Genomic DNA, 25717 nt, shown 5'->3' with positions numbered 1-25717 from the left:
TCTCTCTCACACACTCTCTCTGAACAGGACCTGTATCCCTATCATTTGCGTTTATTTATAAGCAGGGCTCATTCGTGGGAGGTGTGTTATGACTAGGATAATGGAGACAGCTAAAGAGTATGACATCAGGGTGTCTGTCACTCAGCGTCACTCTAATATGTGTACATATGTTTGTTTTTTGTTGCAATTGCAAAAAACACATTGTCTGATGGAGAAATAGGGATGCTGCTGTAAAACTTTAAAGTGTGGGAGCTACAGAGACCTCAAAAAGTATTTTAAATCTTTGAACCTTTTAACCAAGCTCTTCAGGTTGTCCTTATAAAATGATTTACAAAATGATATTTGTTTCAAAGAAAAATGCTTTTAGTTCTTTTAGTACGGATGGTAGTACTTTAGCAGATGGTAGACTCTTTGTGTGGAGAAACCTTGAGAAGAATTCCAACCAGACTGCAGTGAGGGTTCTGTAAAGCACAGAGTGGAAACGTCAAAGTTTGGGCCTGTTTTTCTTACAATGGAATCAGTGAGCTTGTGTTCATTGACCTGCTGAAGTCTGAAAAGAAAATGCTCAAATGATAACGATCAGAACACATCAGAGACCTTTTGAAAGAATACTTACTACAAAGAATAATTACTAACACAATGATTGTATTACATTTTGGAAGTATGGCCCAAAATTCCAAACACTTTTTTGGGCCACTGTACATTGGAATATCGCATAGTTTGCTATTTCCTATCAGACTGAGACGCTTCTGCAGCTCTACTGAAGTTCCTGTCGAAGAAACTTTTAAAAGCCTCTTTATCATAACTTGTTTGAACTTCAGCCAGGACAAAACCGTAACTTTTTTCCCCGGTTCCATATACAAAACACTACATGAAACTCAAGTCACTGTTTAGCATTATACAGCTAAGGCACCTGGCTGTGTGATGATGATTCTTCATTTTTAAAAAGTGGTGGCTTGAGATAGTATGTGCTACAGTTTCCTAGTAAGGCTGCCTGTGTCTGTATTTAAGACAGTTTCCTAGTATGTGTGTTTTTCTATCTAGTTCTATTTGTAGAGCTGTTCCTGTTTGTGGATAAGCCGTTCCATTGAGGAAATGCTTACACAAAAAACAGCTGTACAAGCTGTAAAAATACAGCATTTTTCCATCGTCTGTTATGCTGAACTATACTGAATTCTCAAAATGAAATACTTGTGTTGAGAATATTTTGTAATTCAGAAATATGATTTATCTAGATCAAGTAGTAGTCAAGATGTCAGTTTTAACATCTAGAAAGTTTTAACAATAGCTAAAAAATTATACTCCATAAGGACCCTGATTTCACAGCTGTAGTATTGCCTGCACTACACTGTGTACTATCACACTGTAGTCTGCCATTCCCTTAGGCAGGAGAAATACACTGTTTCAAATGGCATCATCCAAAATAAACAGATATACGTGGGACATGGCTCTTGTGCACGACACTTAAAGCAATCAGATTCCACTCACTGAAGGTGCACTGGCTACTAAGCATCACTCTGGAACTTATGAAAACTGAACTCAAGATTGCCATGAAAGAAAGCTAGATTGTAGAAGCTCATTTGGGGGCTAAAAGTAAAAGGAAACTGAGGTGGAGAGTCTACATTCAGTGACCGTGGTGCTTGTGCATTAGTGCAATTTGTATTGAAAACCGGAAAAGCATCTGTACACTCAGGTAACTGAGAATGACAATGCAGGAATAATCTGTCCACTGCGACCCTACTATAATATCCTTTTATATGTAGTTGTGGACAGATTATTCTTGCATTGTCTTCTAGTTTTCAATTCAAATTGCACTAATGCATGAGCACCACGGTTACTGAATGTGCTCTCCACCTCAGGTTCCCATAGGTCTGTATACAGATTTCACATTAGTCACTGTTTCTATTGAAACACTAGCTAGGTGAGCAGTCTTTGTGACCGCAGGTCCTGCCATTCATGCCTCAATAACACTTACTTTGATCTTTTCCTTTTGCCTTCTTGATCCCAAATCGAGGTCGACTGGGAATGCTCAGTGGTTTTTTACATGTCGAAGAGCATGGTAGGATGTTAGGTGCTTCATTGGTTAATGAAATACAATGGTAGAAGCATCTGCACTCTTTATGCTTTTTCACTCATTTACTTAAGTTTTTCTCTTTAATTTGACTCCTGTTTCTATTTTCATGCATCATTTTGAATTTGCTGGATAATGCAAAATGTTAAATTGTCAGTATTCAGCAGTCTTCCAAACTATAAATACTGAAAAATGAGATCTTGATTTTGGACATGCAAAGAAATAAAGCAGGGAAACTCCACCCTGTCATATCACTATGATTATTTTATTCGCAACAAGTAAATAAGTTGTAAATGAAAAATGTATATTCATTCATTTCAGTAGTTTGGTCTGTCCAGACAGCACAATGCGTGTTCAAGACCAATGTCAAGACCACTTCTGCTATGTGCCCATGCTGGTAAATGGATACTTCTTCTGGCAGATGGTTGACTTTACTTGATTGAAATTGATTACTCAACTAGAAGATTAAACAACTAAAATATATTCTTGATGAATCAAACATCAGCTTTGTGATTAGTTCACAATTTGAGTGATAAACAGAGGATTTACAGATTATAAAGCCACACTTAGTAGATTATCCACAAGGGGGAGCTTTTGTGAGCAAAAAGGGAAACGTACACCAGCGGGATCTCACAAATACATGTCTGTAGATGCAAATTTAATGCATGAAGTAAAATTAAACATTTGCTATTACATATTGCGTTTACATGAACTAAAAGGTCTTCTTTAACAAGGACTATGCCGAACAGCAGATTAACAGGCAAACAATAACCTCACAGCAAGAAGGGCTTGGGTTTGATTCCCCGGCTGGGCAACGAAGATCCTTTCTGTGTGGAGTTTGCATGTTCTCCCCATGTCTGCATGGGTTTCTTCTGGGTGCTCCGGTTCCTCCCACAGTCCAAAGATATGCAGTTAGGCCAATAGGAGATGCTAAATTGCCCCGAGGTGTGAATGTATATGTCTGTATATGTCTGCCCTGTGATGGACTGGCGACCTGTCCAGGATCTTTCCAGCCTTCCGCCTAATGAGTGCTGGGATAGGCTTCAGCACCCCCAGTGTGTGTGTGTGTGTGTGTGTGTGTGTGTGTAATTCATGAATTAAAGAGTATGTTACTTGAATATATGTTACACATTTCAAATGTCCCAAATGTCAGTGTTTAAGTAGAGCTGGCCTAAGTAGTATTAAAAAAAGTGAATGCACACAACTGCTTGTCTGGTGCAAACATAACATTGTATCATAGAAACGCTATTGTAGCAGTGGAACTTATAAAGTAAAGATTTCTGCATTAACCCTCTGGGGTCAAATGTCATTTTCTTGATTTTTGCATATCTTCTTAAATTCACCTTTAAAGGCACTTGCATATAACATGATAGCCATATGTCTTATATCAGATTGCTCCATTATCTTTGTTGCTACTCTGCAGCAACTTCAGGAGTGTAAACTTTTTGCATACCATTTCACGTGTTTCCGATGTCAACTAAATGAAAAATGAAGGGTTTCCTACGTGAAGATCCTTTCCTGAGTGTCCATGGGTCAGTTTCATTCAAAATGTAGATGTAGGACATACAAATTCACCTATTACAAACTGAGAGGCAGATAACATGTTTCTCAGCCCCTCTTCATAGCTTCATAACTCCTGTTGTTAGTCATGTATGATCTCACGACTAGATGGAATAGAAAGGGCAGACTGTACAGATTTAGGAAATGTCTGAACCATATTTCTGTGCTGTTTTATTGCAAAAACAGAAAAACAGTAGCAGTAGCAGTAAACTGTTTTTACCTGCAGACACCTTGACAGTTTATAAAGTTTCCTATTGTTTTCTCTCACATTAAAAAAACAGCATATTTACACAGCTATTTACATGCATTTTTGCCACATGTACATATATGTTTGTGTATGTACAGAGAGAGTTTCACCACCTCATTCAGGAACTGGATCTTTAAGAGCTTTCAGAACAGAAAACGAGTGACTACTGTTCTATGCTGAATGCTCAGAGGTCTTTTTAAACAAAGCTTTAAAGCCTAACAATTTACCCTGTCAGTTGGACACTAAACAAATGTGCATCTAAACCTACTGAACTGAACCAGACCTCCTTTCGCAACTTCAATTTCTTCAGCATGTCATCCATATGAGGTGAGCTGGAAAATGTTTGGTCATTTTTTAGTGTTCAGTGACAAATTTGATAGGCTACATTGATTACTGTTCTACATTTATTTCACTTTAAATGATCTGATCAGTAAAATGTTGTGGGCTGTGGAAACTTTCGTGGTTGTTTAGGTGGGCCATGAGTTAGAATAGGTTAGGAATCTTAGGAATCTCTTTGGGACATAGACAATAACCTATACTTATATAAGTAAGTCTGATTCAGAGTGGCAGGTCACAAGGTTATCACACAAAAATTAGTCCAATTCTGTCATGTAAGTATTACAACAGAGATTCTGTTCATTTTAGCTCACCTGTTCCACAAACTGGGTTCACATTTTAGCCAGTGGTCATGTTTACCTATTCCCATTGCCATTTCTCCTGATGTTCCAAATTGAGAGTTTGAGAGGGATTGAAGTCTGGTGATACTGCTGGTCAGTCTAATTGTCCCAATGTTCCATCATGTCTGTCATATACAGACACCCTACAGTTGTCATCTAGGAATGTCAGTGTTGAATTGGGACAAGAGGCACAAAATTAGTGGAATAGTGGGCTAAAATGGAGAGGTAATAGGAGTGGTAAGTAAGCACAGCTTGTGTGTCCTTAGTATTTAGTTGCATGCCAAAAAGTTGTAGTAATTATAGTCTTGACTTGTCTGTGACTAAATGGAGGAACCCACAAAATCCTTAAAGACACCTTAAAGGGTCACATTTCCTGTCAGGTGAGAAATACTGCTTCAAATTTAAATATGTGGCTCTTCAACCAATTATTTATAGGTTGAAACATTACAGTTTTGGCCAGTTAATTACAGTTATACTAGAGTCATACAATATATACTGTTGTGCATATTTCATTTATGATCATACCAGTATATACATTAATGAAGATATAATAATTTATTTATATCATTACAAAGATATGCATTTGTAATGGTTTGGACATGATTGATTAACAAAAGAACACACAGAAAAAAAGCTCTCCTTGTCTGGATGAGACAGAGACTGGAGGTTTGTCTATATATATTTATGTCAAGTGTGTTTGGCTATTATCTAAAATGATTTACTCGCTTAATATAAACTGCACCGCAGTCTATGGCCCACTGGCCAACCCACCTTACTCAATTCATAATCTAGGACAGTGACTTATGTTTATTGTACTAACCTACATGTATCATCGCTGTCGTAACACAAAACTTCATATCTTAAAATGGTGATTTTTCTGGAGGAGGAAAAAACATTTTTTACATTCAATGTAAGCTAATTAAAAAAATCTTCTTGGACCCCTGCTATTAGTCCTTTCATCATGAAACATTCAGATTTAATTTATGTCAAAAAAAAAGCACAAAAATGGAGAAATGCTACCGATATACTAGCCTGTATGTCCTGCCTGTACTGCACCACACTTTGTCTTACTATCTCATTGTACTTTTTCAGTAAATTACCTTGTTTTTTAAAGGTATTGCCTGTAATGTGAGAAAGGGGATGTGTACCTGTTGAATTCTTTACTATGTGCATTATGTATTTTTTTTTAACAGCCAGACTTTTGTCCCACTTATGTACCTGTATATGAGTGGAATGACAATTACGTTGAGCTGAGCAGAGTTGAAATGGCTCAAACCCTGAGAGATAAACTGCATCCCACCTCATCACTGCACTAAATGGTGTCAATACTGTTATAATGTTGGTTGATTTGCTCTGCATAGACAATTTCTTACCAGATTGTCTGGTTTGTTTATTTGAATTAATTAATGTACTGTATACCAAGGTGCATGTGGCTTAAATGTAAGTGATTTTTGGGAATGTTTAAGTAACAAAGAGTTCATCAAAGACCAACGACCTACAGTTAACGTCAGCATTTCTATGAAGCTCTATTGGTATAAAATGCATTGCGACAACACAAAATTGCAGAATTCCAATAGAATCTGGTACCAATGTCCCGAAAATGGCCCAGTACAGCGTAACATGTAAAACTGTCAACACCATTGTATGTGGGTAGGACAAGTTCTCAGTACCTCTGCATTGCTATTTATAGCTTTCCACTGAGTGAACCATTTGCACCACAAACCATACATGGAATGATCAAAGGCTTTTGGGAACTACCAAGAAAGAGAATGAATTTCCAATGAAACATTACAAAATCACCACAAAAAGTCAAATGGAAAATGCAAATATTGTTGAAAGGCTATATTACTGGATTCTGACACACTCAGATTTTTGACGAATATTTAGAACTACCTGAACTACCTGAAACTTCAAAATAATGCACTGATAAAGCTGATAGTCTAAGTGAACTTTCTGTCTAAGACGGTTTCCTATGTAGCGCCTACAACAAGGATGAAGCCTCTAAAGAAAGGTACTAAACAGGTTCAAGGAAACGAAAGGACACAATACGATGTGTGTAAGAAACTCAAAATCCATGGATCTTGCCCATCTGTTTGGGGTTTGGGCCTGACACTATTAAAACATCTGAGAGTAAAAGTATTGGTCTCAACGTCAAATGCAACACTGTAAACAGGGGAAGAATCTCATGCTTGATCTGCCCTCTTTCTCTGAGGTGTTTGCCTCACTGCACACTGTATGCATTTCACTGCAACTTGGAATGCTTATGCAGAAACAGTGATGAGGTGGGATTTCAAGTAAAGTCTTAAGGTCTTTGCTTCAGCACCCTCTGGCTGACTGCACAAGAGTGCACAACTGCTTCTGCATCATCATGTGTTGACTTCCTGTGTTACAGCACCATCTACTGCTTTAAGGTGTTGCAGCTTGGAGACTACTGATATATCAACTCACCACATGAGAACCCCTGCCTTAATCAACAAATAGCCTGATATTCAAGAGCTTTTAGATATTCACAGGCAGTAATTAACACAAAGGCCAAGCACAAAATGGTCCAGTCTTGCTGTAATTTCAGCAGCAATGATGTTAATCTTGATATGTCATTAACTATATCGAGATACAGAACTGTTCTATCACAGTGTAAAATAACAACGTACTGATGTACTGATAAACAACGTACTGACAAAAGGCTGTATAATTAAAACCTGGTACACTCAGATTTTTGAAAAAGTATTAGGTGATACAAACTAAAACATCAAAATGATCCATAATGCCTTAGTGAACATGTAAAATTGTCACTAATTGCGGTGAATTCTACAAACATAATCAGAAATAAGGGTCTCTAAGATGGTCCCCTTTGTAGGGCCTACAACAGGGATCCAACCTCTTGGGAAAGTTACTAAACATGTCCAATGAAACAAAAAGACACAATATCATTAACCACATGTGAAACCTCTGTCTTAATAAACAATTAGCCTGATATTCAAGAGCTTGTAGATATTAACCAGCAGTAAACAACACAGAGGTCAGCCACAACATGGTCTAGGCTTGCTGTGATTTCAATAACGTCCATCTCGATATGTCATAAACTGTATTGAAATACAGAACTGTTCTTTCACAGTGTATTAGACCAATGTTGGATAATTTGCTTAAACTCTCCCCTGTCCACTTTGCATTATATCTGCCAAACCAATGTCCACAATTCACCAGTGTAAAGTATTATATTTTCATAAATCTAAAATGTTTCTAAACCAGTGGGACACTGAAGCCGTACTAAAATACTGAGTTGCACTCTGGGAAACCGACAGCAGAGACAGTGGAAAATTTACCACAACCTAATGGCCTCTTAAAGCCATGTAATAATCTATTGTTTTAAAAGTACAAGGACATAAACACTGCATATTATTTAATATTATTTAACAAGCTGTTTAAAATTAAATTAGTCCTCTCTAGTTCTGTCAGTTTTCTTTCCTCATGTTGATTATCACTTTTGAAGCATTGTCAGCATTATAATGTTCATTCAAAAGCATAAATAAAAAAGCAAATTACATATAAATAACTTTTCTTTCAGTTTCCGGTTTTGTATTTCAGCCAAATATGTCCTGAATTTTGGTATCAATCACAAACTTTCATATCAGTGCATCACTACAAAAGACTGCTCATTCAACATCATCTGACATCAGAAAGCTCCGTTTAAAGGGGAATTCATACAGATTTTGAAACATTTTGCAGAATTGAATACGAAATAAACAAAGTTATTCAGAGTGGTTTCATTCTAGAGAAAATTATTGAGCCAGAATTGTTCACAGCAGTGGTGACAGGAACCAGAAGTGTTAAGTGTGTAATGCCTTTAAAGCTACATCACAGCAAGCCATGACATGAAATGGTTACAAATATTATTATAATTGTCTGATCCCTGAAACAATGTGTTGGCCTAAACGTTTTTTATATACATGGCAGAGAGGTACATGACCGGTGTTATAAAGCAAAACAGTAGAAGCCATTTATTTATTTTTTTTTGGATTTACCACCATTTTACTATTAACAGCACTGCAAACAAAAACTCAGAATACACACATAGGCTCTTTGGTCAGTTTGGACAGTAAATAAAACAGCTATGTTTGCGTTGTGGACACTGCAAACCCTTGGTTCTAATCACTACCACTGTAAAGCAGTCTGAGTTGGTATGTTTCTCTACAATGAACCAGTTTATATCAAACCATTCTGAATGACTTTGTTCGCATCTCAACAACTAAATTATGAAGACAAGTCTGAAAATTTGGTGGAATTCTCCTTTAAAAGGTCAGGATTTTTTTCACACTCACTGTAACATGCCTGCATGAACTTGCAAGCCTGTCTACTAAACAACACATTAGTTGACATTTCAAAATAAGATTAGGCCCAGAAAGGTCTAGAAACTTACTGCAGCACCACAGACACTCACTTTTACCTCAGCCATGTTCATTATGGGCCACGTCCCAAATACGATGATAGAACAAATTATTCCATGGTCACTGCAGCCACATTGGTTTTATTATTACTGTCCTAAGCAAGTAACGTTACATCAAACGGCATTAATAGAGATGTCTTACGAGGTGACACTACCTGAGTTAGCTTTTTGTTCGAATTGTTCCGTTCCACCTTAAATGGTGTAGAAGTTACATTCTGGCGCCCCAGGCTATTCAAACCAACGAGGCTGAAGTTGGCTTCCTATTCTCCAGCTTCTCGTTCGAGAACAGAAGGCCAACTTCAGGCCCGTTGAGCAGCCCTGGACTTCACTCAGCGAACGTGAGAAGCTAAAGCTAAACTAGAGCGTGAACTGAAACCGCACCCCGCTGTAGCGCTTCAGCACATTCGCCACTGGTTTTCAGCAGAGCAGTCTGAGCGCGCGGACTGTGAGACAGGCAGGCAGGCAGGCAGGCGCACACACAAATATACGGCTGTCTCACTTCACTTCAGCATGGGACCATGGATCTGAAGTCCGAGTTGCTGAAGTCCATCTGGTACGCGTTCACCTCGCTGGACGTCGAGCGCAGCGGGAAGGTGTCGAAGTCTCAGCTGAAGGTGAGGCACTAGAGTTTCGTGGCCAGAGCAGGTTCTTTCTCACTGACTGAACTCTCAGCATGCCATCTACAGTGCATGTCTTCGTTTAAAGGGGAGTTATATCTTTATTTGACTTATTTCGTGACAGGTTTAGCTTTAGTCTACATGTTTTAGGCACATGGTGCGTAATTTTAAAACTAGCCGAGCAGGCTGAAGTTGAGAAAGTGTGTCCTGAGGGTGTGTGATTCAGCCTCTGTCATCTCCGCACATAAACACGTCCATATAGCACGCAAGCTATGTGGCCATTCCAGGGCCTCCTCCCTTTAGGAAGCAGACCACAGGAGTTTCCACAGGATTCCTATAGTAATTATTGTAAATTCAGACAATTCCTATAGTTTCTACATGATACTATAGTAAGTATTATAGACAATACTGCTGGAATGCTGTACACTGCTAGAAATAAAGGTACTCTGCTGGTAATTTTTTGGTTCATAAAGGTACAAGCAATGTAAATGTACCCTCATAGGTACAGCAGTGCTTTTAAGGTCCAGTTGTGTATCTTAAATAAGTTTTTCCAAGGTGAAAAGTACCCAATGCTTTAAAACAGAGTAATAAAATAAAAGCCTGGAGACGAGGCAAAGTGTGTGGAGTCAGTACAACTTAAAAAATATAATTTCAATGGATTAAGGCACAATTATGTTCCCTGACTAAAGGAACTGAGATGTACCCTTGAGGGTACACCCCAGTTAAGAGAGGGGTACTGCCCCAGTGATAGTTTCATACCTTTTTGTTCTGAGAATGTACAGAGGCGAACATATCATATATCATTATAAAAGTATTAGACAGTCTTATAACAGTATTACAGAATTCAAATTGATGTTTTTGTAAAGGGGGATATTTCTAGGGGGGATAAAGTTCTACTGTCTACCCTGTTTTAAACTTTGACCAAATGACAGCCTCTCAGCCTGTTTACCTGAAGGCCTCATGTTCAAACACGTCCCACTTGGCCAGCTGTATAACACTATGCAAGAACAGGCAGATGTCCGGACATGCTGTGTATCTCTTTACTGTCTTTCCTATGTGGGAAAAGGAATTCAGTGCATCCTTTTGTACTATATGATATATTTTGTACTAATATATCATAATTTACACTACCGTTCAAAAGTTTGGAGTCCCTCGTGATGTTACCGGTGTTGATGAGTGTAAACGGTATGGAAAAAAAAGACAGCATTTTTTGTATTTTTTTTTAACAACAAGAAGTTATTAAATGATAAGTAATATGATGTGATTATCTCTTTATTGTAATTATTTGTCAAGGACTTCCTCACATTTAACTGATGTTAATTGTATTGTAACTTCATTCTAAATGTTATACATTTCTTCTAAAGCTACATAATATACAGTAATCTCCAACAGCATTGTTTCATTGTATACAACGTTATATGCTACTATCATATTAGAGCCTTATACATGTGTCTGCAGTTCAGTTGGTTTTACAGTGCTGTAAACAGTGATTTCAATCTTTTGAACAGCAGTGTAGCTGGTTATCTTGCACTGTTTTAAAAAGTGAACACCTCCGCTTTTCAATGTTGTAGCTACCTCTGTGTCAAACTACAGACTAACTTATAAAATATCTTATGACAAAACCAATAAACAAGATCTTTATTGCCAGTCTGCCTCTCTAAACGACAGTAAGAGATCACATGAGGAGGTGTATAATTAACAGTTTGTTCTCTTTATGTAGATTTGATCACTTTTGGATGTTTATGTCATGAGAAATCAAACATAGAAAGTTGCATTTCCTGTGATCATGTACTGCATTTGAATTTTCAATATCAAAAATGATGTTTTCAACAACAATTATTTTTGTGTTGTCTGTTTTAACTCTTTCTGGCTACATTCACATTATAAATGCTGCACAAATCCAGTGTTTGACCTTAATGAGACAGGTCTGATCTGACGTTTTCAGAGTTGTATAGACACACAAATCTGATCTTTTGGGGATAGGGACATTGTTTTTCCTCTGCCCAGCCCATACAGGCTGGTATTCGGCAGGGTGGATTGTTATCCCCTCTTTGTGTGATCTGATATGGTGATCGATTTTAGAAAACCTCATAACAGACCTGAACCACCCCTCTTCTTGTGCAAGCTCAGGGTGCAGAGCGACTGAAGTCTTTTAAGCTTTTCGATATTCAGATCAGCTCAGACTTTACACGGCATAATCACATTAATTACATTATCAAGGAGATTTAACCACAAATTTAATGATTTAAGAGTGGCTAAGCCTGCAGGCCTCCCACCAGATGTGCTGTTTTGTGTGTTCCTGACATTTATCCAGACTGTCCCTGTTTGGGCAGAGCTTTGTGAAAGAATTTAAATCTATTTAAAGGTCTTGTAGACTCATTGGGCTAACTCATGCTATTGTACCCACTTTAGAGGAGAGAAGAATAAAAGTTAACAAAATTATTTTGTCAGTATACCTTCCATGCATTTTTACCTGCACAACTGAATCACTATTACTAGGCAATTTATGCCACGTTCATGAACGAGTCGGCTCTTTGAGTCAGCTCTTTTAGGTGAACGTAGGGAGCCGACTTACTTAAAACAGCACAAATGAGTTCATGTGTTGTAGCTGAAAATTCATCATTATTTTCTTGATTTGTCACATGACCCCGTTCTGGATCTCCAGCTCCCTAATTATCCCCACCACCTGTTGGTTCTTGTATTAAGTTTTGATCTTGGTGTCTTCCATGTAATTGTAAGCCTTGTTTCCAAGTGTGCCTTATTAGTTCTTCTGATTTATTTACTTTGTTGGCTTATCTTTGATTTTTGACCTGCTTTGCTTGTTTGTGACTGGTTGATGTATTTGCCCACCTTTAGCCCATCTGCCTATCCTGTGACCCCTGCCTCTCGAAATTCATCTAGTGAAACTATATCGGTGTAGATGATTTTTTTCAGAAAGCAAAGATATATGATGTTTGTTTATTAGTTAAGTAGAAGGTAGGGTGAGGATTTTTTGACAACAAAATAATAGATAATATTTCTAACTTGGCTACTTTTGTGTGGAAAACCACTATTGACAGGGCTGGACAGGGGACTAAATTCAGCCCTGGACTTTTATATAGACCAGCCCACCACAACCGCATTGACACAACACAACCCCCAAAACTGCGAATAGCCAGAATGCCCAGCAGTTATTTGTGCAACTGCTGAGTCATACTCAAAGCCCTTTTCTGCCAAGGACTTTTAAAACTTTATCAGTGAATCTCTTCCTGAATATAATTTTACACATTTGTTTTCATGCTATTGTGGTAAGTATATTCACTTGTATTAATTTCTATATTTGCATTATATTGTCTCATATTTATTTAATGTGCTGCTTGTTTCATTTGGCCTGGTGTTTCCCTTGGCTAAAAAAAAAATTATTTCATGCACTTATGTGTCATGAAACAATGTTTTAATAAACTTGAAGCTTGAACTTATTTTTTCAAATTAGATCTGAGCCACTTTCACACGTGGTCGTAGATCAAATACGTATCCAATTCGTGATCGGGATATCGTCATCGGCCAGTGTTCACAAAGGCTAACTTGAAGTTTCTGGCATTAAACACTGCAGAAGCATTAAAACATCTCATCTATATTCACCTTCTCCTCTAGTCCTGGACAGCTGGAGCTGTTTAGAGCTAATCATCTTGGTACTGAAGTCTTGTGCTGCTAGCTAGTTTGTTCGTTTGTTGTTGATGTTCTTGACTAATGTGGATCATTCGTGGAATGTTAGTAAGATGTGCTCATCCAGGTCGTTTCAGGGCGCAGGTTTGTTCACGCTAAAGATATGGATCAAGTACACTTTTAAATGTGAACCGTCAAGAAAGAACACGTGGTTGATGACACATTGTGTGGTCTTTAACGCATCTGTTTTGAGAGTGTTACCTCTGCAATTTGTAAAGATTAGTCAATGTGATGATGTGGCGCTTTGATGCTGATGCTTCCTTTCTTTTTCTTTGTATACATGTGTGTTTCAGGTGCTCTCCCACAATCTGTACACAGCTCTGAACATCCCCCATGATCCTGTGGCCTTGGAACAACACTTCCAGGACAATGACAATGGGCCGGTGTCCAGCAACGGCTATATGCCTTACCTCAACCAGTACATTCTGGCAAAGGTTCTGTTATCCATACACTATTTTAAACAATATGAAACAAGTTGAGTTGTCGATAGATTTATTAAAATAATCATAATGTGATGACAGCCTTGTATAACTTCATAGGTTTCAAATAGTTTATAGAAAATATTGTAGATGTGACCAGAACATTGGACAGGGCTGTAGGTGACCGCTGTGTGTTATGTAGTTGTAGATGAAAGCTGTCAAGTTATGATAAAAATTAACGTCAAGAATAGTAATACCCTAGTAATTATATTATTTGCTAAGATCAGGAAGTTAATAACTTCTTGATCTTAGCAAATAATATGGAATTGTTAAATAAAACTTTTAAAAAGCTTTGTGGTGTCTGTATATTTTATATAGTTTATATAATTTCAATCAGTACTGTATAAGCTGTTATTGAATAAAATAGTAATGAGGCTTTAAAAAGAGGCTTTAAAAGTATGTGTGGCTTTAATTTGCTTGTAAAAATATGTTCTACAGGAAAGGTGCAAATTATTTTACTAATTACTTTTGGAGTATTGATGCATAAAATTTGTTTTTAGGGATTATCCTTTGATTTAAGGTGAGAACTACCAAAACAGAATATCAGAATTGTATAAATCATTAATTTGGCTGCCTCAAGACTCATGCTCCTTACTATGATGCACATATCTAAACATACATCTTGTATGCTTTTGTGCTTGCAGTCTTGTAGTATTCTTTGTTGGAAAGCCTGTTTGGTTGCCAAGACTGGCCATTAATTCCAGTATTATGTTGAAAGGTTCTGTTCCAAAACACATTATAGACCACTTTGAAGAATTTCTTTTGTTCTGATATATATTGTTTGGAGTGAGCTTTACACATACAAGAAATATCAATGCTAACATTACGATTAATGCCACCTTTATTAAAGAAATAATAATGTATTTTGCATTATACATCAGCCGTTATTCTTTCAAAAACTCATATCCAAAATGTTTACAAACAGATTCACAGCTTATTACTTGCTTATGTCCAATTGAAGAAATGCACGTAGAACATCTATTCATTGTGGGTACTGTTTGTGAAAGAAAATGTTTCCTGTTCATGAATTTAACCTCTTCTATGTTTGTCCTTACACCCAGGCCACCGAGGGTACATTCAACAAGGAGACGTTTGATGACTTGTGCTGGATGATGACTGCTAAGAAGAACTTGAAGCCCACTGTCTCACAGGGGTTGTGTTCACAAAGAGACTGCTTCAAACTCTTCTGCCTGTTTAATCTGCTGTCTGAGGACCGTTACCCACTTGTCATCATCCAGCCTGAGGTTTGTGTGTGGGAGTGTGTGAGAATGAGAAAGAAACCGCCAGTGATAGTGAGTGATAAACCACTGCCGGAAAAATAAAGATGGTTGTATTTACTGAGCATCTTAAGGTACTAGTTTTCAGTTCAGCTCGTTCCAGTACATGCATCTCTGTTCATGTGGGTAGCAGACTTATCCAATGCCGAATCAGCACTTTTCATGAACTCAGTGGTCAAATGGATTCTTTACTGACGAGAGAAACAATCAAGTTAGATTGATTTTCTTTTCACTTTTCTCTCGGGTGTGTAACAGCTATAAATGTCTGTTCAAATGAAAGGAAACCTAAAATGAGATGCAGATAAGATCTAGTGCATATGTAAGGCAAACCAAGGTCTGATGTGTAACAAATTCAACAGCAGCTCTAGGAAGGAAGTTGACGGGGAGTAAAATAAGAAGTACTGTCACACGGCTTCCTGATGATTACCCTTGCACTTCTGATTTCAATCTACCAAAACTTCAGAGCATGTGTTGCAAATTGCTGGTCTTCCTGCTTATTGACAAAATCTGCATGTAAAAGGGTTCTATTTGTCTTTAACAGAAATAGTTCTAAGGCATTTTCAGATGTCTTCCTAGAAAGCATCTTTGCATCTTATCGTACATTTCCAACCTTCATACATTGATGCTTCATATTTGAATCACCTCTGTGGCCTCAGCTGGAGTACCTGTTGAAGAAGATCTCCACTGCAATGGGCCAGGAGTGGGATAGTAAGCTGCTTGAGGTCCTGCTGGCCCAGGAGCCCTCTCTGCAGGACGGCCTATCTGTATGGGTGTTCCTGGAGCAGCTGAGCGCAGGACACCTCATGCAAGTGGATAGTAAGGAGGCCTTCAGCCTGGCCCTGGATGAAGTCTTCATGGAGATGTACCACAACGTACTGAAAAAGGTGACCGAGACGTATGTTTAGATATACAGTACAGTCAAAACAGTCATGCCCGCAGATGTGCAGAAGCATAAGCCTGTTGCTCAAGGTTTTTTGATGTGGTCATGTTGTTATAGATATTAGATAATGTCTGTCATTTTTGCCTAAGAGAGTTGCTTTCTCTAACTGAGTCACTGACTGACTGACTGATCAAAAATATTCCTGACACCCACTGTTGAAACATGCATGTGCAAGTGACCAAGACAAGCAGTGAACCCTGTCTATGTTACTAAAACACTAACAGATAATAGAAGAAAGCACAACTGCATTTTTGTAACGATTATGGAGCGTAAGATAACGATAATCTAGTAACACAGGAAATAACACAGTGATGTGCAATTTTTCGTTCATCTAGCTGTATAAACGTGCTTATTTACCTGTTACTGTTCCAGGTGAGGATAAAGTTGCTAGGTACCAGCACTAGACCACCAATGACCACCAGAATGTAAACTGGAGTAGCATTTTGATGTGTTTTATCGTTATTTTAGAATTATCACTTTGTAATGGGTTCGCCAAGTTAACGTTAGCTAGCTCAGATATGGAGAAATGCCTTTGCTGTCATAATAAAGGTCCCTTATAATGGTATAGTTTAAATAAGGTAACTTGATTTACTCAAACAATTACTGAACATGCTACATGTTATTAGCAGTGGTAGTGGTGGTAATAGTAGTGCTACTTGTGATGTTAGTAGTAATAGTAGTATTATAGAAAAATAGTGTATTGAGAAAAAGCAGCTGGTAAAAAAATCTTAAATGGCGGGTAAACTTTGGTCTTCCACTAGATACTGTGGGCAGATGGACTAAAACATTAATTTGCCACCCAACACATAGTTCTTTTTTTTATCCTGTTCTTTAGACACGTGTGTGACAGTTTTGCACTAAATCTGCTAGATCAGTGACACATTAGACATTAGTGAGAAAACTTTGTGTTAAATTAAATTGCAGTGTGAATTTTATCTTCACACTGTCTTGAGAAACTGTCATCGTTATTGTATGAGTATGAACTAGTCTTTCTTACTTTTTTGGTCTCTTTACCTCTCTTTCTTTTTCTCACTCTTTCTCTCTCTTTTAGGGTTACATGCAGAAAAAGGGGCATGTACGTAGGAACTGGCAGGAACGCTGGTTCGTTTTGAAGCCTGGCATCATTGTCTACTATGTCAGTGAGGATCAGAAAGAGAAGAAAGGCGAGGTGCAGCTAGATGGGAGCTGTGTGGTGGAGGTGGGTTGTGCAGGAGTCCGGCGAAGCCATTCCAGGGCGAATCACTGCTGCTTTTTTAGGAGATACTAAGAAAATTTTTCCATCTTATCATTTGTTTTAACAAGAACACACAGTGTAACTGATTCAAAGCACTGCTTTTATGAAACACCAAATCTAGCTGAGAGCTCCTACCACCCCCATGTGGACAGAGAGAAAAGAGAGAGAGAAAAGCCAGGTCCATGAGATTGTTCAGATCTACGGTTGGGCTGTTATGGGATAGAAGTATTGGGAATACTATTCAGAATGCAGAAATTAAGTATCTTAATTCAGTCCACATACATTTTAAAATTCATAATATAGTTTACATTTTTAGGAAAATTATTTTAGAATACTTACACTCTAAATAAAAAAATATACAGTCTTTTTAGAAGCGTCATCAATGCTTGTTTGTTAGCTGGAAAATCAGTGTGTGGTGTGTAGCAAACATGCTTGTTAGATAGACTCTAAGAGGAACTCAATGAATGGCTTCTTTCCAAACACTGACGTTCCTGCTAAAGCCTGGGTGGAGTGATAATTCAATGCGTTGAGCCAGTTATTTACCTCAACGATAAGCTCTTTTGAGGGATGAGTGAACTGATAGTCTCGTCAGTAGTGGACATGTTCACTAGTGATAAGCTTGGCATCTGTGTTTTCCTGGACTCGTGCAAGCGATTTGAGGTTTATGTTACACAAACTGGAATAAACTGAAAATCACAGCTACCCACTTTATGGTCAAACTTTTGGGGCAGATTTTGTATTTTGGTTATGCCAAATTGTATGGCTAATGAGACAGGCGGTGGCCCAGCTTAGGAGACTGTGAGAGCAGCAGTGGACTGTAGTGGACAGCTGATGAGAGTAAAAAAAAATGTTGAAAATTTTGGAACTTTGTTCAGATGATGAAACATTAATGGAAGAATTACATGATAAAAAAACTGCCTATCATTAACAGTAAGAAACAGTGTCAATTAAGTAAGATAATAGTGGCATAGCTTTTCTGCATCCCTAATGAGAATTTAGTCTGAATGTATTCTAAATGTATTTTGAATACCTTTTTATGCATTGTAATGGAATATACAGTGAGGACCAAAAGTCTGAAACCACTAGTGAAAATGCTTCTATTTGCTTTTCTATTTGCTAATGCTTTTCTTATTTAATTAGGTTTTTAATTACAAATGATATTATCAGCATAGCGATTTGAGTGAAAAGTAGAATCTTTAAAGTATTTACATGAATTTAAGATTTCCTTAGTATTTGGTATGTTGCCCTTTTGCTTTAATGACAGCGTGCACTCAAGCTGGCATCAACTCCACACGTTTGTGCAAAAGCCTCTGATGAGTAGATCAGATTCACCTGAGAGTTATCCAAACAGCGAGCTTCAGTGCCTTAACATGGTCAATTTGCTTGCATTTGAATCGTGACCGAGAATTAGAGCAGAATTTTTTTTTTTTTCCTTTATTTTTCTTTTCATAGCTTTAGGTTTCTGTTGTTTAGCTCCAGGTTTAAATGAAAAAAAAAAAAGATTTTCAGTGTGGACTTTTGGACCCCACTTTTGATGCAAAGTGTTTCAAGCAATTCTTTTAGTAAAACTGCCTAAAAGCCATGCATTAATATAAGTTATGCCACTTCCAGACCATCCCTGATAAGGAAGGGAGGCGCTGTTTGTTCTGTGTGAGGACTCCTGGCAGGACTTACGAGATGAGTGCTTCAGACCAGAAACTGAGACACGAGTGGATTCAAGGTGAGAACCTACCAAATCCTTTTTAGAAAATATTCGATTCAGTTGAACATTCAGAGTGGCGCATTATATTTCCAGCATTTCTAAATGGTTCAAGTAGGTTTTTTTCGTGTTTGGCTAATGTGTCTTGTGCTCTTGTGACTGCTGCTCCGGTGCTCCTCAGCTGTTCAGACAGGAATCCGGCTGAAGGCAGAAGGGAAAAGCTCACTACACTATGAGCTGAAGCTGCGCAGGCGAGAGACGCGAGAGCACAGCCAGAGCATCAGCCAGAGCGGCCCGAGCAGACAGAACAGCCAGGGCAGCAGCCAGACTGTCCAGAGCAGACCGAGTAGCCAGAGTGAGCCCCCTGCTGAGGTGCAGCAGCCTAGCTCTGGGACACACCATGGGGAGCAAGAGAGCAAGGAGCCAGATGTAGAGATCATAGACATCATCCAAGTAAGAGGTCGTCTGATGAGTTTGTGTTTAGTTATTTGATGCAATTACAATTATTTTGGAAAACAACTCAATGCAATGAGCTGTTGAGTAGATGGGGTAATGACAGTTTGCCACATGATGTCTGTAATGTTTGTTGGCACAGAATAAGAAGTCTTTGTATTAACGAAAGATTGGAGTGGCTACTCAATTTAAGTACTGCCTTTACTCCAGAAACGAGTAGAAAACATGTAAAACATATAATATAGCCGTTTTTCCGTTAACCCTAACCATCTGCCTTCATGTCTTAAGTAAATGCACTCATTGGCATTTTTGTTAGCTTGGGAATTCAAAGCCAACAGTCAAAATGACCACAGTATTCAAATGAATTTTGTAATTTTTGTACGTTTTAATGTTCAGAGTTATACACTTGAGGCAGGACAGCACATATTGGCTTAATTTTAGCCATAGAAAACCCAAGTAAATGTTTTTTCACGTGCTTCCATCTTTAACAAACACCTTTTCCACAGAATGTGATATCATTTTTACCGACAGGCTGATTTGCACAGGATTAATATAACTTGAGGTTATGTCTCTGCCAGAATATCTACTGGCAGAAGTAGCGGTAAAATGACCTTACCCCACCTCCTCATAAAATGAATCCTGTCCACATAGTGCCTAAGCTTTTTTTAGCTATTTTAAGCTGTTTTTTTTTTTGCTATTTTAAGCTATTTTTTAGCTATTTTAAGCTGTTTTTAATGTTTACATTTAAAAACGATCAGCGGATTGTTATAATTAATTATAATCACTTCCAACATTCCAAAATCAATGTGGTTAACTACCTTTAGGTGCATTTTCACATACCTACTGTTTGTATTTGTGTCTTAGCAACACCTGGAAAAGGAGGCACAGCGCAAAGAGGAGGAGGCGCAGGAAAAAGAGAAGCAGAAAAAGAAACAGCAAGAGCTGGAGAGACAGCTGGAGGAGGCTAACACAGTAAGCTAAGACACTTACTTGTTCTTTCTTGACTTTTTTTATTACAATCAGAATATTCTTTCTTGGGTTGAACTTCATATTTAATATGTTGCCTTTCTCTATTATCGGTGAAAACTGCTACCCTATAAAGGAGTTTCTAGATAACCCGACATCTACATCAGTTCTTCCATTAATTTGCACTTATTAGAATAAGTTTCTAAAGCCGGTGTTTGATGTTGTGCTGGCTGTTGCCCAGGCCAGGGAGAGCATGGTGGCTGAACTAGCTAAAATGGAAAAGGAGGTACAGCAGCAGAAGAAGAGGATCCAGGAGCTGGAGCTCACTCAGCAGAAACTGGAGGAGGCCCTCAACATGCAGATTCAGGCCCGATTGGAAGAGGAGAAAGTTCGACATGAGCTTGAGAGGTCAGCTACAGAGGCACACGCTGTCTTTCTCTTACACCTTACACCTACAACTGCTGTCGCTATCCCTGCGGTTAAACAAGACACAGGAAGTTATGGTTGATGAAGATTATGAACAGCTGATGCTGTGTGAAAATGAGAAACTAGCCACGAGAAATGATCCAAAAACGGCTGCCTCAAAATAACGTTAAAAATAAAATGTGAAAATTATTGAGCTGTTCCTGAACAAAAATCGAGTCTGGCCTGTTTAGTTGAGGTCAGGGTTCTCTCTTCTTAAGTAACGCAAATCTTTGTCCATCAGTTTCATATTAATGTGGTTAGATGCTTCGACAGATTGTTCACTGAGTTTATAGCGCTTCCTGCACTGCATCACTCACATTCTCAGTCAAAGTCGTGCTGGTATCACATGAGCACAAATTCAGTACAAGGACAGGCATGGATAGTAAAATCTATATAGAGGAAATGTATGTTTTAATTGCACATTAATTGCATATTAATGCATTGCACATAATTAATATTGTTGTCTGAGATAACAAACACATTACTGTCATTTCTTAAAGAAAAAAATTCTTTGTGTTTATTTTATTAAAAATGCCTCCAAACATTTGGCCTGTAGTGTACAAATGTCTGGACGTAAGCAGTTTTATATGTTATCTGTGTGTATGTTTGAGTTTGTAATTAGCCCATTGTGAGGACCAAAGTGCCTTCAGAATAAAAGGAAAACATGAGAATACTGTAGAAATGAAGATATTCCACTTGTCCTTGCAAGAAAACTGGTGATTTCACTTCAAATGTGGCTTTTTTCTTCCCTTGGTTACTAAGATTAAAGATAGTGTTAGTTGTAGCTTTAATCAACTACAGTAATACAGAAGAATGGGGGTACTCACAAATGTTTATATATTTGTGTGTCACAGCCAGCTGGAGGAGGAGCAGAAAAAGCTGACTGAGTTGCTGCTCCTTCAGAAACAACTGGAGACTCCTGCTCCTGCAGAGAAGAACCAGAAGGAGCTGCTGGAACCATTAAAGGACGAGGAGCACAACCCCCTACCTATCTCCTTATTTTCATCTTCCTCCTCTTCCTCTATGCCTGTTCAATCCTGCAAACCCCAGCCAACTTCCCACCCAGCCCCTCCACCAATAGAAACAGCAGAGACCCACCGGTACAACCTGGAGGTATGAAAAAATTAATGAGAGAAAGAAAGTGAATAGATGGGAGGAGGTAAAATAAGAAAACATTTTGGGCAAATACAATTGCTCTTCCAGCTTTTTTATTTTCTCTCACTTGCTTTCTGTGCAGAAAATATCAGACAGCCATTCTAATGCTCAGTATATGAGACAGTGGAATGTCCAACTGAACCGCCTTATGAAGCCCATCACACCAGCAGGTAACATGCGCACATGTGCACACACACACACACACAAACATCAGGACAGTGTTTAAATTTTGCTTTCTTACACACTAATCTACTCTTCAGATGGGATTAGTTTCACACAAGGAAGTGGGGTAACATAATTTTACCATAGGACGTTTGTAATGCTTATAACCGAGCTTTATCTTGCTTCTTTATCTACCTGGCTGTCATAAGTAAATGCTGTAATTCATTAGACTTGCCATTATTTTGGGAATCTTACACCAGTAGTCAGCACAGCTGCATAAATCCAAATCTTCTGGTTTACTTGAGGAAGGACAATCCATATTGGATAGATTTGGGCTGGAGGGAATACAGCTAAAATGCGTATTTGAGTCCCGCCATACACCAAACTGATTTCCACAAGAATTGATAGAACATGTACGAAACATTGACGTCAGTTTGCAAGGGATTGATATTACTTGGGGTTATTTTATTTTTTATTCATTGTATGTTTCCTTTAACAGTAGGTAAACTATATTTTTACTGATGCGTGATCACACAGTTTGTAAGAATTACCTCTCATGGCAGATTTGAATGGAAGTAAAATCACTAAAACTGCAGTAATAATTATGTTGTGTCAAGAAATAATGTTTGAAACAAGCAAAATTATGTGCAAGTACAATAAGATAATTTCACTTGGTACAGTGACTTAAAATAAGTAACTGTAATATGTCCGGGAGTAATTCAATTTTTACAACAACCATAGTGGCAAATTTTAGAATATCGTTCTTTTTTGTTAAATGTCATATAAATAATATATCATGTTTTGTTTATGTTAAATGATAGATCATTAAAATTTATTTTCTGTCTTCCTTCGTTCATGTATAGATAAGATTGAGCGTATGCCAGTGAAGACCAGCTGCCCCAAACACGGCCAGGCACTCACCAGCACAGAGTTCATAAACAAATACCAAACAACCATCGCTCAGGAAACAGAGTTCTCCGACAGCCAGTCACCAAACAAAAACGAGGAGGCAGGCCCCCAGGAGCCAACCACTGCCTCTGAGGTGGAGGAACCCCAGATGAGGACGAGTTGAAGAGAACAAAGTTTTAACATAGTGATTCAAAGATGCCCAAGTTACACAGTGCTGTGACAAAATATTTGCCCTTTTCCAATTTCTTCTGTTTTTGCAGATTATCACACTTGCATGTTTCAGATTACTTTTTCAGATCAGACTTGCCTCAGTTAAGATCAGTGTACACAATTCCACAATAAGAAAGACACTGGGAAAAAATGGCATCTGAAATTGAGCGAGGGGCAAATACTTTTTCATAGCACTGTATGAAATCATAGTGATTTTTTCTGTTCTTTGTTGCAAACTTGCCATGTCCTACAAAAGAATGGAATACAGTTAATAATGAAATACATAAATTACCACCTTATTGCACTTAACGAAGCATTTAGTATGGCCTGATCCTTTTCTTTGCTATTGTTCAAAAATGTCATACACACTGCATATTTCTTGTTTCAGTATTTACCAGCTACACCAGCTATTGTTTCCCTTTATAGCTCTACAGGACAAAATGATACAGCCAACTCCATCAGACTGTGAATTCTATATAGAGCCAATCTTCAAAGGGCTGAGATCTTTTCTCTTTGAATTAAATTGGCTTGCTCCGTTCCTCTGGTATTGGTTAGTAGTACTTGTTGTTTGTGATTCTCTGAATGTCCAGTAGATGGGGTGCTTGTTCTGGGATTTGTTGTGATGTGACCTGAAAATACCTCTTAGTGTAAATGTTCTAACTAATCCTTTGCACATTCAAAGCTTTTGTGCTTCTTTGCATTCTTTTTTTCTCATCTGGCTTTACACTTGAGTTAAAGGGGAAATCCACCAAATGTTCAAAATTCCTGCATGATTAAATGGTTAATATGTACGCAAAGTCATTCAGAGTGGTTTGATATGAAATGCTTCCTTTTAGAGAAACTAGAGAAAGTCAGAATTGTTCACGGTGGTGTTGATAGGAACCAGACATCCCGGCTGGTTTGTATTGTTTGTATTGTAAACATCACAACTCCTGGTTCATATCACCACCACTGTAAAGAAATCTGTAGGTTTCTCTACAGTGAACCATTTTACATCAAACCACTCTGAATGACTTTATTTTCATCTCAGTGGTTAAATTGTAAGCAGTGAATTTACCCTTTAAGTCAATAACACATTACAGAACGAGTTATTTTTCTCCAGTTACTTGTTTCCTTAAAAATATCGGCTAGTGAAACAACATAAGCTGCCCAGGTACTGTAGACTGTAAGAATAATTATTAAACAGTGAAAGCTTTGTCAACGTCTTCTTTGTGCTGCTGATAATGTTTTGCCCAACAAGTGCCAAATCAAACCCTTCCAGAAACGGGGATGCCCCTCTTTAGTGCTAAAAAGTGAAAATAATGGTGCTGTCTATATTTGGCTCTGTGGAGGCTGGCGAGTAAGTGGGGCTCAGTTTGTGGCTGGGAGACATCACTGTGGAGAAGATGAATGATGTCTTTCTCTGTTGGTTTTGGGTAGTAATCAATAGGCTGCCTGTAAATGATCTTTGAGAAATAGCCATGGCTGTGATTTTTCCAAAACGGGATCTTTTCCGTTCTGGGTTGGAATATTTCTATCTATATGCGTACAGACTGAGTGGCATTGTAGAAAATCTACAGACATTCAGTGGCGCTTGGAATCTCCCCAACATTTGCCTAGTCTTGTTATATATGTTATTTTTAACCACTGATAGCTCGCTTTTTTCTCATGTGCCTGGAAACTGTAAGGACACTGTGGAAGATGTATTACCCTAACTCAGCATTAGCACCAGCCTTCACCACACAACCACTCTGTGGCTTTGTAGCTCAAACTTACAATCTTGGAAACACCATGTGCCAGTTGCAATCCAGTTTAGTGCTTTGAGCTAAAGAGACAAGCTTTGTTTTCACCTCACTGTGTCCAGGAGGACCAAAGTATCTGTCTTGTGGTGGGTATATTCAGTATGGGAACAGTGGTATTCTGTGCTTTAATGCTGTGCTGTTCTGTAATTAGTGTCAGCATGCTGTGCAGTGAGTGTAATATTGCTGTGTCATAAACCATGAGTCAGCAGTTAGCAGATTTTAAAGGGTGAATGTCATGGAAAAAAGTGTTTTCCTTTCTTTTTTTTAAATAAAAAAGCTTGATGTGCAGTACACTCCCCAGTCCATATATGATTTTTTTGTGATGTCATGAAAATCAATGCATTTACATATATCCGCCTAATAAGCCTTCAGCAGTTTATCTCCGCCCCCTAACAGTGAAGTTATAAAAAGTGTTTCAGCCTAGATTGAGACACAATACAGGGCACGCAATCAGAACAGAGCTCATTTACATATTGATTCTATCAGAACAAACCAGGAGACGGAAAAAAACAACTCATTTCACTTTGGACCGTTTCATTCATCATGACATTTTGAGATTGTAAACAGCAGCTTGCATTTTCAAATTGTTAAAAATAAATCTGATAAAAATGGAAATACAAAGTTTGTTCCAACAGTGTGCATAAATCGGCCTTAAAAGTACAGAAA

General features: G+C 38.1%; 1 protein-coding gene across 2 annotated transcripts; it reads left to right on the top strand.

Moving 5' to 3' along the window:
- Positions 1 to 9240: 9240 nt before the first annotated feature.
- def6c (DEF6 guanine nucleotide exchange factor c) lies at positions 9241 to 25344 on the top strand. Of its 2 annotated transcripts, none has more exons than XM_036577523.1 (12): positions 9241 to 9613; positions 13615 to 13755; positions 14862 to 15044; positions 15734 to 15961; positions 17069 to 17215; positions 18863 to 18971; positions 19132 to 19403; positions 20268 to 20375; positions 20611 to 20777; positions 21689 to 21947; positions 22072 to 22159; positions 23015 to 25344. In XM_036577523.1, exons 1-12 carry the CDS (start codon positions 9518 to 9520, stop codon positions 23221 to 23223), a joined length of 2007 nt encoding a protein of 668 aa, XP_036433416.1. In that variant the 5' UTR covers positions 9241 to 9517; the 3' UTR covers positions 23224 to 25344. The 2 variants fall into 2 exon arrangements, with proteins under 2 accessions (XP_036433416.1, XP_036433419.1); XM_036577526.1 differs by lacking the exon at positions 9241 to 9613 and adding an exon at positions 10335 to 10798 and having other exon boundaries at positions 13613 to 13755; positions 23015 to 23246.
- Positions 25345 to 25717: the final 373 nt, after the last annotated feature.

This window comes from Colossoma macropomum, unplaced genomic scaffold (assembly GCF_904425465.1).
Source record: "Colossoma macropomum unplaced genomic scaffold, Colossoma_macropomum, whole genome shotgun sequence".
Taxonomy (NCBI): Eukaryota; Metazoa; Chordata; class Actinopteri; order Characiformes; family Serrasalmidae; genus Colossoma; species Colossoma macropomum.
This window is presented reverse-complemented; position numbering and strand designations above follow the sequence as displayed.